The 13,636-nt window shown below is 37.9% G+C and overlaps 2 protein-coding genes across 7 annotated transcripts in view; both read left to right on the forward strand.

The window, feature by feature from the left end:
* LOC130931002 (cytochrome c oxidase assembly factor 8) overlaps positions 1-3,417 on the forward strand; it is a 6,705-nt gene extending 3,288 nt beyond the window's left edge. Inside the window, exons 2-5 of the mRNA XM_057859417.1 lie at positions 986-1,183; positions 1,256-1,319; positions 1,389-1,479; positions 1,544-3,417. Coding sequence (XP_057715400.1) covers positions 986-1,183; positions 1,256-1,319; positions 1,389-1,479; positions 1,544-1,658 — 468 coding nt within the window. The 3' untranslated portion in view covers positions 1,659-3,417. The remainder of the gene's footprint in view (positions 1-985; positions 1,184-1,255; positions 1,320-1,388; positions 1,480-1,543) is intronic.
* Positions 3,418-8,318: 4,901 nt separating this feature from the next.
* Positions 8,319-13,636, forward strand: part of klc1a (kinesin light chain 1a) — a 47,664-nt gene continuing 42,346 nt past the window's right edge. For 4 of the 6 annotated variants that reach the window (XM_057858997.1, XM_057858998.1, XM_057858999.1 and 1 more), the window contains exon 1: positions 8,321-8,741. The gene's annotated coding sequence lies outside the window, so the exon portion shown is untranslated. Of the gene's footprint in view, positions 8,742-13,636 lie in introns of all 6 variants that reach the window. The other 2 variants (XM_057858996.1, XM_057858995.1) reach the window with 1 other exon arrangement.

A 13,636-nucleotide genomic window follows, 5' to 3' on the forward strand; every position in this document is an offset into this window, starting at 1 on the left:
ATACGCTGCCCTCTAGTCTGCCTGATTTCACATGGCTGAATCCAGCTGCTCACTGACTAACATAAGCTAAGTTTTTGTTCCAGCTAATATTTTTTTAATGCATCCATAATTTAAAGGTATATTTAGCAAATTTTTGTGGGAATATGTGTCTGAACCATTTGTTAAAAGCATTGTTAAAACGTTAGTATTTTATGGCATTTAAGCTAGCAGACTTTTGCTATGTATGTTAGCCAATTGTTCTTGTTGTACATAGATTCTTTTTCATTTATTTTTATACCGTTTGAGGCTCAGCTCCGATATTTTAATTTCTTATGTTCCTTTTCCGATTATTATTCAAACCAACTAGTTCATCGATTAATCGACTTCTAAAATAATCGATCGCTGCAGCCGTATTGATCGCTGTCTATTGTCTTGTAAATAATTAAATAGTATGATCTAAAAATCTACTTTAGATTGTTATTAGAGGCCATAACCAAATTGTATTTTTTTTTTTTTTTTTTTGCCATAAGTATTTTATTATTTTCAATTGCATTCGTTCATAAAAAATATATATTACAGTAATATTAAGAAAAATACACTAATGATTAATATATTTTTTAAAAATGATTATACTTGAGACCTGGTGTCCACATACATGGACATCACATTTTTGGTCATGAAGGCCACGCCACATGTTTATATTGTGGCCTACTTGATCCAAAATTTGATATTTTTTTTAATGACCAAAAAAATCACTTGCCCTCCAGAGGGTTAAATCTATTATTTGTAATATTATTTATAACTTTTCAGAAATTTATTTTGATTCAACACAGATCTAGAGACTATTTGAGGGAATAAATTTATTGAAATTTTCAGCAAAAATACAACTTTTTTTTTGTAAAACCAAAACATTCAATCTAGTAATTGATTTGTTGTTGATTGATTGAAAAAAACAATTAAATGTTTTTTCATGTTTTGAGTGACTGTGTGTCTCGTTGGCATTCAGAGGTCCAAGTTCCGCCCGGCACCGAGTGCCACGCACGACTGGATCGGCCCGCCCAACCCTCTTTCCAACCTGCGACCGATCGTCTATCGGGAAGCCAAGAACGAGTCGGAGGTGGAGAAACGTCTGAGGAACATGCGACAGGACACCGAGGACTGGAACCACCAATTCTGGGCTGAGCAGAACCTCACGTTCGGCAAGGTGCTCTCAACTTATTCAACATCTTATGTCTGGATTTTTTAAAAACTCGTTAATCATTTGTGTTTTTTACAGGAAAAACATGCCTTCATCGTCTCCCAGCTCAAGGCTAAAGGCTTAACTGAGCGCGACCAGCAAGGTTTTCCGAATCGCCACTTTGGATACGGCGCTGATATGGTTTACATAATTCCACACGTGTGCTTTGCAGGTCGCCGCCGCACTCTGAGCAGCGAGGAGATGTCAGTCTTCTACAAGAGTTTCTTGGACAAAAACAGAGTGCGACACGCTAATTACAATAGGTGGGTCGTTTGCAAACAGGCATGCATGCATCGTTTGGAAAACTGATCTTACTTGTGCTTGCAGGGAGTGGTACCGACGCAATTTGTCAATCACCTTCCTCATGGCTCGTGTTGCACTGGACAACTTGTGGAAGAAGGTCAAGGATAAACGCCATGGCAAACCCACGACGTTATCATGAACGGATTTTGTTAACACGCTCGCTTGTTCATATTGCAACCAAAGTATTGGACTACAGCTGGATTGGTGTGGTTGGTTTAATCGAAAACTAAACGATGAATCTAACCAGCTATTTTGATAGTCGATTAACTCATTTGCTGTCATTTAGTGGGATTGATGAAGCAAAGTTGCTCTAAAATGAATTGTTTTTGACCACATAATAATGTTGCCATACCACTCGGAATATTCAAACCAGGAAAATATCGACAACCTTCCTACTGTTAGACCTGCTTTAATTTATTTAATAAATTAACGCATTGGCTGGCATTGACTATGATATATGTCCAATACATTTGAACTGGGAGGGCTGGCAGCAATAGTTAGACTCAACAACTATTTTGATAGTCTCATTATTTACACACATTTTAGAACCAAAAATGGTCTGAATATTTTTGTTTTTAAATGGAAAAAAGAGGGGAAATTGCAAATATTGTCGTTTACTATTCTTTTTAATTTATTAAAAAAATCAATTTAGAACAAATTAAAAACGGAAAAAATTTAAATACTGGATTTGTTTTTATTGTTATTTTAAAGTTGCAATTGATTGCTGCCATCCCCTTCCAGTACAAATATATTGGACATATGAAATGTGATTTTTTAATGTATTTTTTTAAGGCAAGCCATCGCATATTAAAATGGATTTGATAAATTGTAGTGAATAAGTTAATTGTTTATCAACATTGTTGACCTAAAAGTTGTAGTATAAATATTAGGGCTGTCAAACGATTAAAATTTTTCATCGAGTTAATCACAGCTTAAAAATCAATTAATCGTAATTAATCGCAATTCAAACCATCTATAAAATATGCCATATTTTTCTGTAAATTATTGTTGGAATGGAAAGATAAGACACAAGACGGATATATACATTCAACATACTGTACATACGTACTGTATTTTTTTATTATGACAATAAATCAACAAGATGGCATTAACATTCTGTTAAAGCGATCCATGGATAGAAAGACTTGTGGTTCTTAAAAGATAAATGTTATTACAAGTTATAGAAATTTTATATTAAAACCCCTCTTAATGTTTTCGTTTTAATATCGAAAAATAAACTAGTAGGTCGCCATTGTTGATGTCAATAATTACAGAATTCTCATGGTCATAAAATCAGTCGCACCCAAGCGCCAGCAGAGGGCGACAAAACACAAGTAACAAGTGCACATGACCCTGTTCTGTCATTTTAATCTGTTTGAGCGGGGCATGTGCGTTAATTGCGTCAAATATTTTAACGTGATTAATTTAAAAAATTAATTACCACGCGTTAATGCGATCATTTTGACAGCCCTAATAAATATTTTTGGAGCCTCTAAATAGTAAATCTTAAATATATATTAAATTTTTTAAAAAAAATTAAAAACCTTTTTTAAATTAAAAATAGGTTTTTAAAAATAAATCTGATTTCTCTGGCCCTCAATGAAAAGCAGATGATTATAATGAATCCAAATGAGATATTTGAAATTATCTGCTTTTATTTTGGAAAACAATCATACAGATACATAATATCCAATGTGTAGAACTTTGGAAAATCACATATACAGCTAAAATGTGATGCTCAGAATAATATAATAGTAAATATCATGTAATTTCTATATGAGTGAAGCCAAAAATCATTTGTAATTAACTGACTATCAAAATCAACGTTTGTTGCAGCCCTTATCAATGAGTGGACTGTTGTTTCGAAATAAATAATTTACCAGTGCATTTTTCAAAAATCATTTCAATTTGTGTGAAGCAATTATGTATCACGCAAAAGTAAACATTCGTCGTCTCCTAGTGTTATCTGCATCCCATAATGACTAGAACAGGGGTCGGGAACCTATGGCTTGCGAGTCAGAGCTGGCTTTTTTGGCTCACACATCTTTATTATTATTATTATTTTTTAAAGTTTTGTTTGACTCCTTTGCGCATTGCGCGAAACGACGACGGTCACCGGTCATACTCTGGTGTTGTGCAGTAATGAGCAGACTTGACTTTTGCGGCGTATGTTAACTTTTTTAATGCTCCAAGAACACTCCTGCACTTCGCACTCGATATCATCAAATAGCAACCTAGATGTGCAACGTTAGATCCCTTCAAGTCCCATGCCATAGGCTGCATGATCATGGAACACGTAGTCCATATACTACAACCGGCGATTAGAAAGCCGGTTCGCAGTAACTTTAGTGGGAAAGTGGCAAACATACATGTGGTTGTGTCCATCTATATTCTTCTTTATCCATCAATCGCATGGAGAGACACTGTTCAAGTGGGGTCTCCGTATTTTGCTGGTGAAAATAGCGGCCGATGTGTGCATGTGCGTGAAGTACACTTCCCTCGTTTTTAGTTTTGTTTCCCGCGTTTGTCAGCTAATTTTAGAAACCCTTTTGAGAAGATGGGAAAAAGAAAAAAAGACGAGGAGTATCGTACTTTTCAGCAGGAACTGAAAGAGGAATTTGCCTTTGTGTGGAGTTTTTGACGACTTTTCAGATAAAGACTGTCATGATGTCAAATCAAATTGAGGCAAAGCGAGTGAAGGACATAAATGCGGCACCGTTTTTTTCTCCCGCTTTGGATGAGTCAACAGACGTAAGCAATTTATCCCAATTCAGCGTGATTGCAAGGTTATGACTATGAAAGGGAGAACAAGAGGAGAGGATTTATTCAAGTCCTTCACTGAGTTTGCTAAAGAAAAAAATCTACCGATGGATAAACTTGTTTCGGTGTGCTCTGATGGTGCTCTGTGCGTGGTGGGGAAAAACAGGATTCATGGCGCTTCTTCGTCAACATTAAAAGAGACTCATCCTAAGTTTCTTAACGCCTGCATGAAGCTTAACCCCACCAAGTATCAATCAGACTACAAAGCCATCAGCAAAACCATGCAGCACCAGAAGTCGCATTAACATACCTGTCACCCCGAGGCTGTTGGCAATCTTACAAATAGTGACGTATGCCCTTACAAATTGGTGACTAATCTTACGTTGAATATAGCGTGCAATATGAAACAAAAATAAACCTCAATTTTTAAAATAATGTGAATTTATTGGGACTATTGTAACATATAACCTGGTGGAATCAAAAAACTATCTACAGCTACATCATGATTACTAAAATTTAACAGTGACCTTTGTTATAATTGTATGTAGCACTTTTGGCAGTTTCTATCATGTCTTGATGGCTGCACTTCATGGCACTTCAGCTCACAATTCAGTTTGACTTGAAGGTAGTTCGTTAGTGTGTCCAATTATAAATTAAAAAGATTAATTGATAAAAATAACTTACCGATGCAATCTTTGAGTCAGGGAACATTTCTTTTGCTAATTCTGAGAAGTGATCAGCAATAGTTATAGGCAAATTGTGTTCGGCAACAAATTGGCAGAATGAAATCTCCGCTTTCGTCACTTTTCATTCTGCAGACTTCATCTTTATGACCGGTGTTGTACATCTTACTTTTAAAAAGTAATTAATTAGTTACAAATTACTTCTCCCAAAAAGTAATTGAGTTAGTAACTCAGTTACCTGAAGGTAAGAGTAATTAGTTACTTGGCAAAGTAACTGGTGTTACCTTTCATGTTTTTTTTTCCCATTTAAAAAGAAAAAAACAGTAACCTTTGCTATGTTTGGAAATCGTTTAATGTTGTGAATCAACTGTTAAAGTTGTTAAAATTGCTACCGTTTTTGCATTAGTTCCCTTCTGTCTACTTTCGACATGTTAAAGTTATAAAACTGTTTCATCATTTAAAGATAGATTCAAGTCAAGATTTTGCCGATTTAGGAATATTTTAGATAAAAAGTTACTTATGTTCGCTAGGATGGTTCACTACAACAGAGCCTTTCTGAAAAGTCTACTGCTTCAAAATGGCGGCTGTTTATTAACGTCGCCGTCTGTCATTTCACATGTAGTTCTATAAGCATTTGATATCTAGGCGTAGATTGTAGGCTGTAGGATTGTTTGCTACAGCGTCACAACACTCTTCTCTCTCAGTGTCTGACTTTTCTCGCGTCATTCAACCAACGTAGTAACTTATCGTAACGCACTTCATCCCGTTGCCGAAACGGTGACAAAATCCGAACGGAGAAAAAAAAAACGTAATGCACGAAAAACGTACAGATTTTGAACGTACGGCGTATCCATGAATCCTATCCTTCATTCTGGAGGGTATCACCAAAAGGTTGGACCCCCAACATGCGCGGCCGTTTCGTAGCTTTGCCATAGCAACGACGGGCAGTCATCGCTCCAAGTTGGCAAGCTTTGTTTACATCATATGTGTGTTGCACATTTATGCCGTGAGGTGATGTGTTCGTTTGGCATCTGTGGGATGTGTTGTAAGTCCGATTGAGTGTAAAGTGCTTAGTTGCCGCCACGTTTTGTGGCCAAATTGACTGAGTGTGTGTTGAGAGGAGTACTTCCGGGTTGTTAATGTGCACGGCTGCACGCGCATCCGCGCTCGCCACCACCTTTGTGTTTATTGCACTGTACAATCCACTTGTGTGTTGTTGATTATTGTGCCGTCAGTTTGCATTGTTTTACATTGGCACTGATATGCTGTTAACCATAACCTGAAATTCAGAAGTTTTGACATTAGGCTTAATCTTAGAGTTAGCAGGGTTTAATTGGTCGGTGGAGTTGATTTCAACAAATTCCAAGCAGTTTGTCAGATATTTGTTAGTTTCAGGGCTCCGTAGTGGCTAAGCTAGTGCGAAATTCTGATATTCCCCTTTAAATTCAATCATCGGAAATTCAATTACATGTGATGACATTTTTCTGTTGTCATTCTTATGTTTAGGCGGCAAAGGGAGAAAAATGGGTAAAAAGTAACTGATAGATTACTTTTAAAGTAACTTAGTTACTTTGATAATGAAGTAATCAGTAAAGTAACTAGATTACTTTTTTGAGGCGTAATCAGTAATCAAATTACTTTTTCAAGTAATCTGTGACAACACTGCATATATATATATATATATATATATATACTGGACTGTCTCAGAAAATTAGAATACACAATATTCTAATTTTCTGAGACAGTCCTGTACATTAATCCACCATTTAAAGCAGGGGTGTCCAAACTTTTTGCAAAGGGGACCAGATTTGGCGTGGTAAAAATGTGGGGGGCCGACCTTGGCTGACGTCCTTTACATAGAACAATATACAGGACTGTCTCAGAAAATTAGAATATTGTGTATTCTAATTTTCTGAGACAGTCCAGTATATATATATATATATATATATATATATATATATATATATATATATATATATATATATATATATATATATATATATGGAAAAGTCAATTACATGCACTGACACTTTTCGGCCACTGGGGGGGCTGGCCCCCCCTTAAACTCCGCTTATGCCCAAACCCTTATACTTTAAAAGTGTTGGGGGGGTGGCCAGGGGTGGCCACGGCCACCCCTGTAAATTGGTTGGCCACCCTACTGGCCACCCCGCTTGCCAGTATATCGTTAGATTGTTGTAGCATCAGTTATGCATTTCATCCCAAATGAATGCATTTATTTTGTTTTGTTAAATGTGGGGCTGTCAAATTTATCATGTTACGGGCGGTGATTAATTTTCTTAAATTAATCACGTTAAAATATTTATCGCAATTAACACATTCGCTGTACGACTCATTCACGCATTGCCGCAAACAGCCTACAATGGCGCCGTTTTTCTTACATACAGAGATAAGAGGCAGAGTGGAGTAGATACAAGCATTCATTGGGGCCGTGCTTTTAATTGGCAAAAGCTTTGAAGATATAGCATTTGCAGCCACCACACACAGTCATGGTTGCACCACTTCCCATTATGCATTTGGGCAGAACAGTTAAGTCGCTGCAGTATCATTTACTGAAAGTTCAACAAATACACTAGATGGCAATATTTAGTCACAATATACAAACTCACATGTATCCTTTAAGAATTACAAGTCTTTCTATCCGTGGATCCCTTTCGCAGAAAGAATGTTAATAAAGTTAATGCCATCTTGTGGATTTATTGTTATAATAAACAAATACAGTACTTATGTACAGGATGTTGAATGTATATATCTGTCTTGTGTCTTATCTTTCCATTCCAACAATAATTTACAGCCCTAGTTAAATGTACACCTTATGCCTAATAAATACATAACACAATAAAACAGAATTGTTGTGGAACTCAAAATGTTGACTGGACAGTAATGGACTAGGCACATTAAATCATTAGTAACATCAAATATTACACTACACACCAAAGTATATCAGTAGCCGTGTCCTTAAGTCTTTAAGTTTTCCCCTGACCTTTTTACTGCAATAATATAATGAAAACCTGAAATTATGGCTTTTAGTTTTGGCCACCCCAAGATTTTAAGTGGCCCCATCTGGCCACCCCTATGAAAAATTTCTGGAGGCGCCTCTGGTTGAAATTACATAAAATGCACACATTTCATGTATTTTTAGTGTAAGTATATTGTATGGCTCTGACGGAATTACATTTAAAAATATTAGGTGTTCATGGCTCTCTGCCACAAAGGTTCCCAACTCCTGGACTAGAACGTCTGTGTTCTACGGGAGCGCGCTTTTGTTCGGTGATAACGGGAGCGCGCGCGTTTTCACTCCCTCTTCGTCACCTTCCCTTTTAATCCGACCGGGGTGACGTCATTGCTCGGTAACCGCGGGAGGAGGCGCCATTTCACGCCCCTGGGCGGCATCAAGCCACTCCGTCTGTGACAGCCACACGGGCGGAGAGTTCGCACCGCGGTTCGACTTGTATCACCCGGCGTCAACGCATCTCTTACCCGCTTCGGAGTCATGGAAACCCCGGGAGAGCGGGCCTCTCCGGTCGCCAGCGGCTCCGTCTAGGTCCTGGACTCTTGACAGCTACGGCTTGCTAGCTATGTGAGCTAGCATCTCCGGCGTTTGTCGGCGAAACGGGTTCCGTCCCAGCTCGGAGGGTGGCCGACACATAGGAGGCGGGGGTCGGATTTCCGCCATCACAAGACCAAGCTCCCAACCAACAGTCTTTGTTAGAATTCCGCATTTTATTGAGCCGCATTGGCAACGGATGTCCTAGAGAACGGTAAGGAGGGCTCTGTCTAATTCCCGCGACGCTTTTAATTGAGAAAAAATAAACAGCCGTTTTCTTTCTTTTTTAAAATCTGTTTCTCTGTTAAATTGCGGGTTTTGTAACATTTTTAAAACTAATCTCTCTCGTGGTGACGGTATGTTTACAAAATTCCAGGTGTGAAAGTGGAACGCTTGTATGCGCGTTTCCTGTGAGTCAAGACTGTAATTAGGTGAACTGGTTCTTCAGGTTGAACCGTGCGTGTGTGGGCAAAAAAGGCCAGAAAAGCAGGCTGTCAGGCGGGAGCACTGCTTTACCGCTGTGCTGCGGCGTACAAGCGTTTGACATTGATTGGTATTCAGCGCGGGTGGAGCTTCTTGAAAGCTGCTTGTGTTGTGATACACTGGATGCCAGTGTGGGATCCACAGCTGGGATGATGATGGGAAACCACGAGGTGTCTGTCTGACCCAGTTAATTCATTCATTGCCACTGACGGTGATAGACGTCCATGGTTAGACGTCATTCGCCGTCAATGGAAAACAAACATGTTTGGATTAAGGTCTCCCAGCACCATTTCCCCTCTCACTGTTACTCTATAAATGTGGAAGTGAAAGTTAAAATTAGATGTTTAAGTGCACAGTGTTCTGAAGACTAAATTTCATGCTCCACATTGAGATAAATGGGACATTATTTACGATTTATGAAGCCGGGGGCATGTTTCTTTCGTACAATGTTTCTTTTTGTAATGACATATTTCAAAGCTTATTAGACACCTTGTGATATTCAATGAGGTTGTACTGTTATTCAGTTAGGTTGTGCTGTTGACTGTACAGGGTGTCCATAAAGTCTCTTTACCATTTCAAAAATGTATTAAAAATGCAATTGATTAGGTATTTTATTCAGATTTGTTCTATTGTATTCAGCGTTTATTGAAGTTTTTTTTTCCACCTCTTTTTATACACTTCTACATGGGCGCCATTAGTTGCACGAAACAAAAATGACTCTTCTGCAAATGTTTACCTTGACCTTTTAACTGAATATAAGGCACCACAACTGAATGACCTTCAACCAACCATCATTTTTCAGCAAGATGGTGCACCACCACTTTGGGGGTTGCATGTTCGTGGGTTCCTCAATCAAACATTTCCAGACCGATGGATTGGAAGGGATGGGCCAATTCCTTGGCCACCACGTTCACCAGATATCACTCCCCTGGACTTCTTTCTATGGGACTATGTTAAATATATCGTGTATCAAACAAAGATAAGGGAAATTACCGGCCTTCAGCGAAGGATTACTGATGCCATTGCCACAATTGATGAGGCTATGCTACAGTGAACATGGCAAGAAATTGAGTACTGTCTTGATGTGCTTCGTGCAACTAATGGTGCCCATGTAGAAGTGTATTAAAAGAGGTAAAAGAAAGAACTTCAATAAACGCTGAATACAATAGAACAAATCTGAATAAAATATCTAATCAATTGCATTTTTAATAAATTTTTGAAATGGTAAAGAGACTTTATGGACACCCTGGATAATAAGGTTGTTAGTGCACTTAGGATTGCAAGTAATTATTATCTAATAAAGAATAGGATGGAGGGGGGAAAAAAGGCAATCTGGTACAAAGTGTCAGGAATGTCTTTTTTTTTTTTTTTTTTTTTTTTTTTAATGAAAGAGCTCAAGGCATTCATTTAGGTTGCGTGTCTCAGCTCATTAGGGCAGTAATTTGGGTTAGACAGCCGAAACATTGATTAGAACAGGCATGAAAATCTCTCACCTTTCGGCAAAATTAGCCGTTTTGAAGTCAAAAAGGGTGACCTACGTAAATTGTGTATATCCGAGGAGAACATTTTTAAAGGGGGTGGGGGGGTCGGGAGATTTTTTTTTAATGTGGGACGCTTGGTATGCAAGCGGGGAAAGTGCACAAAGCCAAAAAAGGGCACCAGAGTGGCCAAAACATTCTTATTTCAACGAAACAAAGGAGAGTACACTGTTGTCCTGTCTCTTCAATGCCAAGCTTGGCTGCACGTCGGCTGTGAATGAACACCTAAAGCGCCGTCACCCAGTTGTAATTTTGGAAGACGACATCAGACAATTACAAGCTGGCAGATTGTAAGTCCATCTAACTAACTAACGACATGTTTTATTGAAGTTGCTAAGCCTGTCGCGATATGCAATGAGTCCATTTATCGCACGATAATTAAAAACGAGGGCGGTAATTTTTTATGGCTGCGTTTTATAGGCACGCGCGCTTGTGCGGGCATACATTTGTGCGTGCGTGCTGATAACATACGAGACAACAGTTCCTTTCACAGATGTTTATTGGTCATCAACACGCCATAGAATTAAAGTTCAGACATACAAAATAAGGAAACGCATCTATATCAAACACTGTATACGTTAGCATTGCTACATTGAGGCTAATAGGGAAAAAAAGACAACCGACTTTAGCCTGCTATAAAACATTGGCAGTCTTCTCCAAAATGCAAACTTGCAGTTAAAAGGTGACACTTCCAAAATGAAAAATCGCTGGTTAACAGCATTTGCAAACGAAAAAAATGAAAAATATTGATTACTGACACCACATGCAGTAACAAAAAGATTCTTTTTTTTTGTGGAGTGTGGAACTTAGCGAACGTACTTCCTGTGAACATTTCAAATTAAAAGCACGTCATGTTTGTCATATAAATTACGATTTCTGGAGTTAATCCCACATACTTCAGGTTTCAGATTCTACACTAAGAATAGCTTTAAAATGACACCCTTTATGAAAAATCTGATTGGCAATGATTATACTAATATATATAAAGTAGTATACTATAATATTAATGCCAGATATTTTTTTAAGAATTGTTTTGAATCATGTTGGAAAGGCGAAGTCGGTGTACTGAATCTGTTTACATTCCATTCTTTTGCACTAGTTAATGCTATCGGAATTTGACCCAAATATTTGTGATTTATAGTTGTTATTTACATGTTTATTTTTACTAAAGAATTTAAGTGTTCCAAAATGTTTTTGTGAATTAATAAGTGTCATCAAAAATTTAATTGCTAAATTAGTTTAAAATAAAAAAAAAAATTTAAATTAATTTGATTAGTCGACTAATCGTAAAAATAGTTGGCTGACTAATCGGGAGAAAATTAGTCGTTTTGGACAGCCCTAGTTGTACAGTGTACCGTAACATATTTCCTCCACACCCTTCTCACCTTTTTAACCCCTGACCCATTTTCATGCCTGGTGTCTCAGCTCATTCGGACAGTAATTTGGGTTAGACATCCGAAACATATTGATTGGAAGGGGACTGGCAGCGATCGAATGATCATTTCGTCAATCAGTGTAAGTCTGTCATTTAAGTTGTCTAAAGGGAACTCAGCTGATATGCATCAAGAGGAACAAAAACAAAAGTGTTGCGCTGAAGCAGGAAGCTGCGGTGTGACTTTCTTTGCGTTTTGAGTGAATCCCAGCTCCGATTACCGATAAGGCACGAGCTGACTTCCTGCTGCTCGTGTTCGCACTTCCTCAGCTAAACTTGGAATTAGGACTGGGTGATATGGCCTAAAACTAAAATCTTGAGACTTTTTTCATCTGTAATTCGACTGACATTTTTTTTTTTTTTTTTTCTCTCTCCCTTACATTTTTAAGACCACATAAGACAGAGAAAGCTCAAAACAAGTTTACACCCTCAGGGCTCCAGACTCCAGATTCAGGGTTTCACACTGTAAATCAAATTGCAAAGTTTTCCTTTAATTTTCACTGTTAAGCCAATAAATACTTTCAAAATAAATGCATAAAAATACAAACTTAAGAATCAATATTTTATTCTCTATCAGTAACTCTTGACTGAAATTAGGTCAAAATAGGTTTTTTTTTTTTTTTTTGCGAGACCCTGCTGTATCATGGATGCGGAATGTCCCATTCATGACAAAAATAAATATATACAGTGCCCTCCATAATTATTGGCACCCCTGGTTAAAAGCTCAATCCAGCACACGGTTCCAGGCTTCAACTGGGACCATGTGCTTTGGTCAGATGAGACCAAGATTGAGCTTTTGGCAACAAACACTCAAAGTGGGTCTGGCGTGCCACGAAAGATGGCATGCTGAAAAGCACCTCATACCCACTGTGAAGTATGGGGGTGGGTCAGTGATGCTGTGGGGCTGTTTCACTTCCAAAGGCCCTGGGAACCTTGTTAGGCTGCATGGCATCATGAATGCTTTGAAATACCAGGACATTTTAAATCAAAATCTGTTGCCCTCTGCCCGAAAGCTGAAGATGGGTCGTCACTGGGTCTTTCAGCAAGACGATGACCCTAAAACCCTAAACATATGGCCAAATCTACACATAAATGGTTCACCAGACACAAAATCAAGCTTGCGAAACATTATAGGAGAAGATTAGGCGCTGTTTTGTTGGCAAAAGGGGTTGTACAACGTATTAACACCAGGGGTGCTAATAATTGTGACACACATTATTTGATGTCAAATAATTATTTCTTTATGTGGGATTTTTTCCCCACTGAATAAATGCACTTGTATTGAAGGTTGGATTTTTCTTTTTTTTTTTTCCATTAAGGTCCCGTATTATTTGAATAAAAAAAATATATATATATTAGAAGCTAAAAAACACATCTTAACCAGGGGTGCCAATAATTATGGAGGGCACTGTATATAATAGAGGTTCAACAATTAATCGATTAATCGGCAACTAATCAATTTACAAATGAATCAACAACTATTTTAATAACCAATTAATCGTTTAGGACCTTCTTCACCTTAAACTTGTCTAAATTCTTGAAATTATAACATACATATAAAATCCGCTCGCTTTTAGATCGGTTGTACTGCAGCGTTGACAGGGAAGGCATGGTAACTCATTCACTTCTTTGTTGTAATGTAACAAAACAACGCAC

The sequence above is a fragment of the Corythoichthys intestinalis genome, chromosome 15, assembly GCF_030265065.1.
Source record: "Corythoichthys intestinalis isolate RoL2023-P3 chromosome 15, ASM3026506v1, whole genome shotgun sequence".
In the NCBI taxonomy this organism is placed as follows: Eukaryota; Metazoa; Chordata; class Actinopteri; order Syngnathiformes; family Syngnathidae; genus Corythoichthys; species Corythoichthys intestinalis.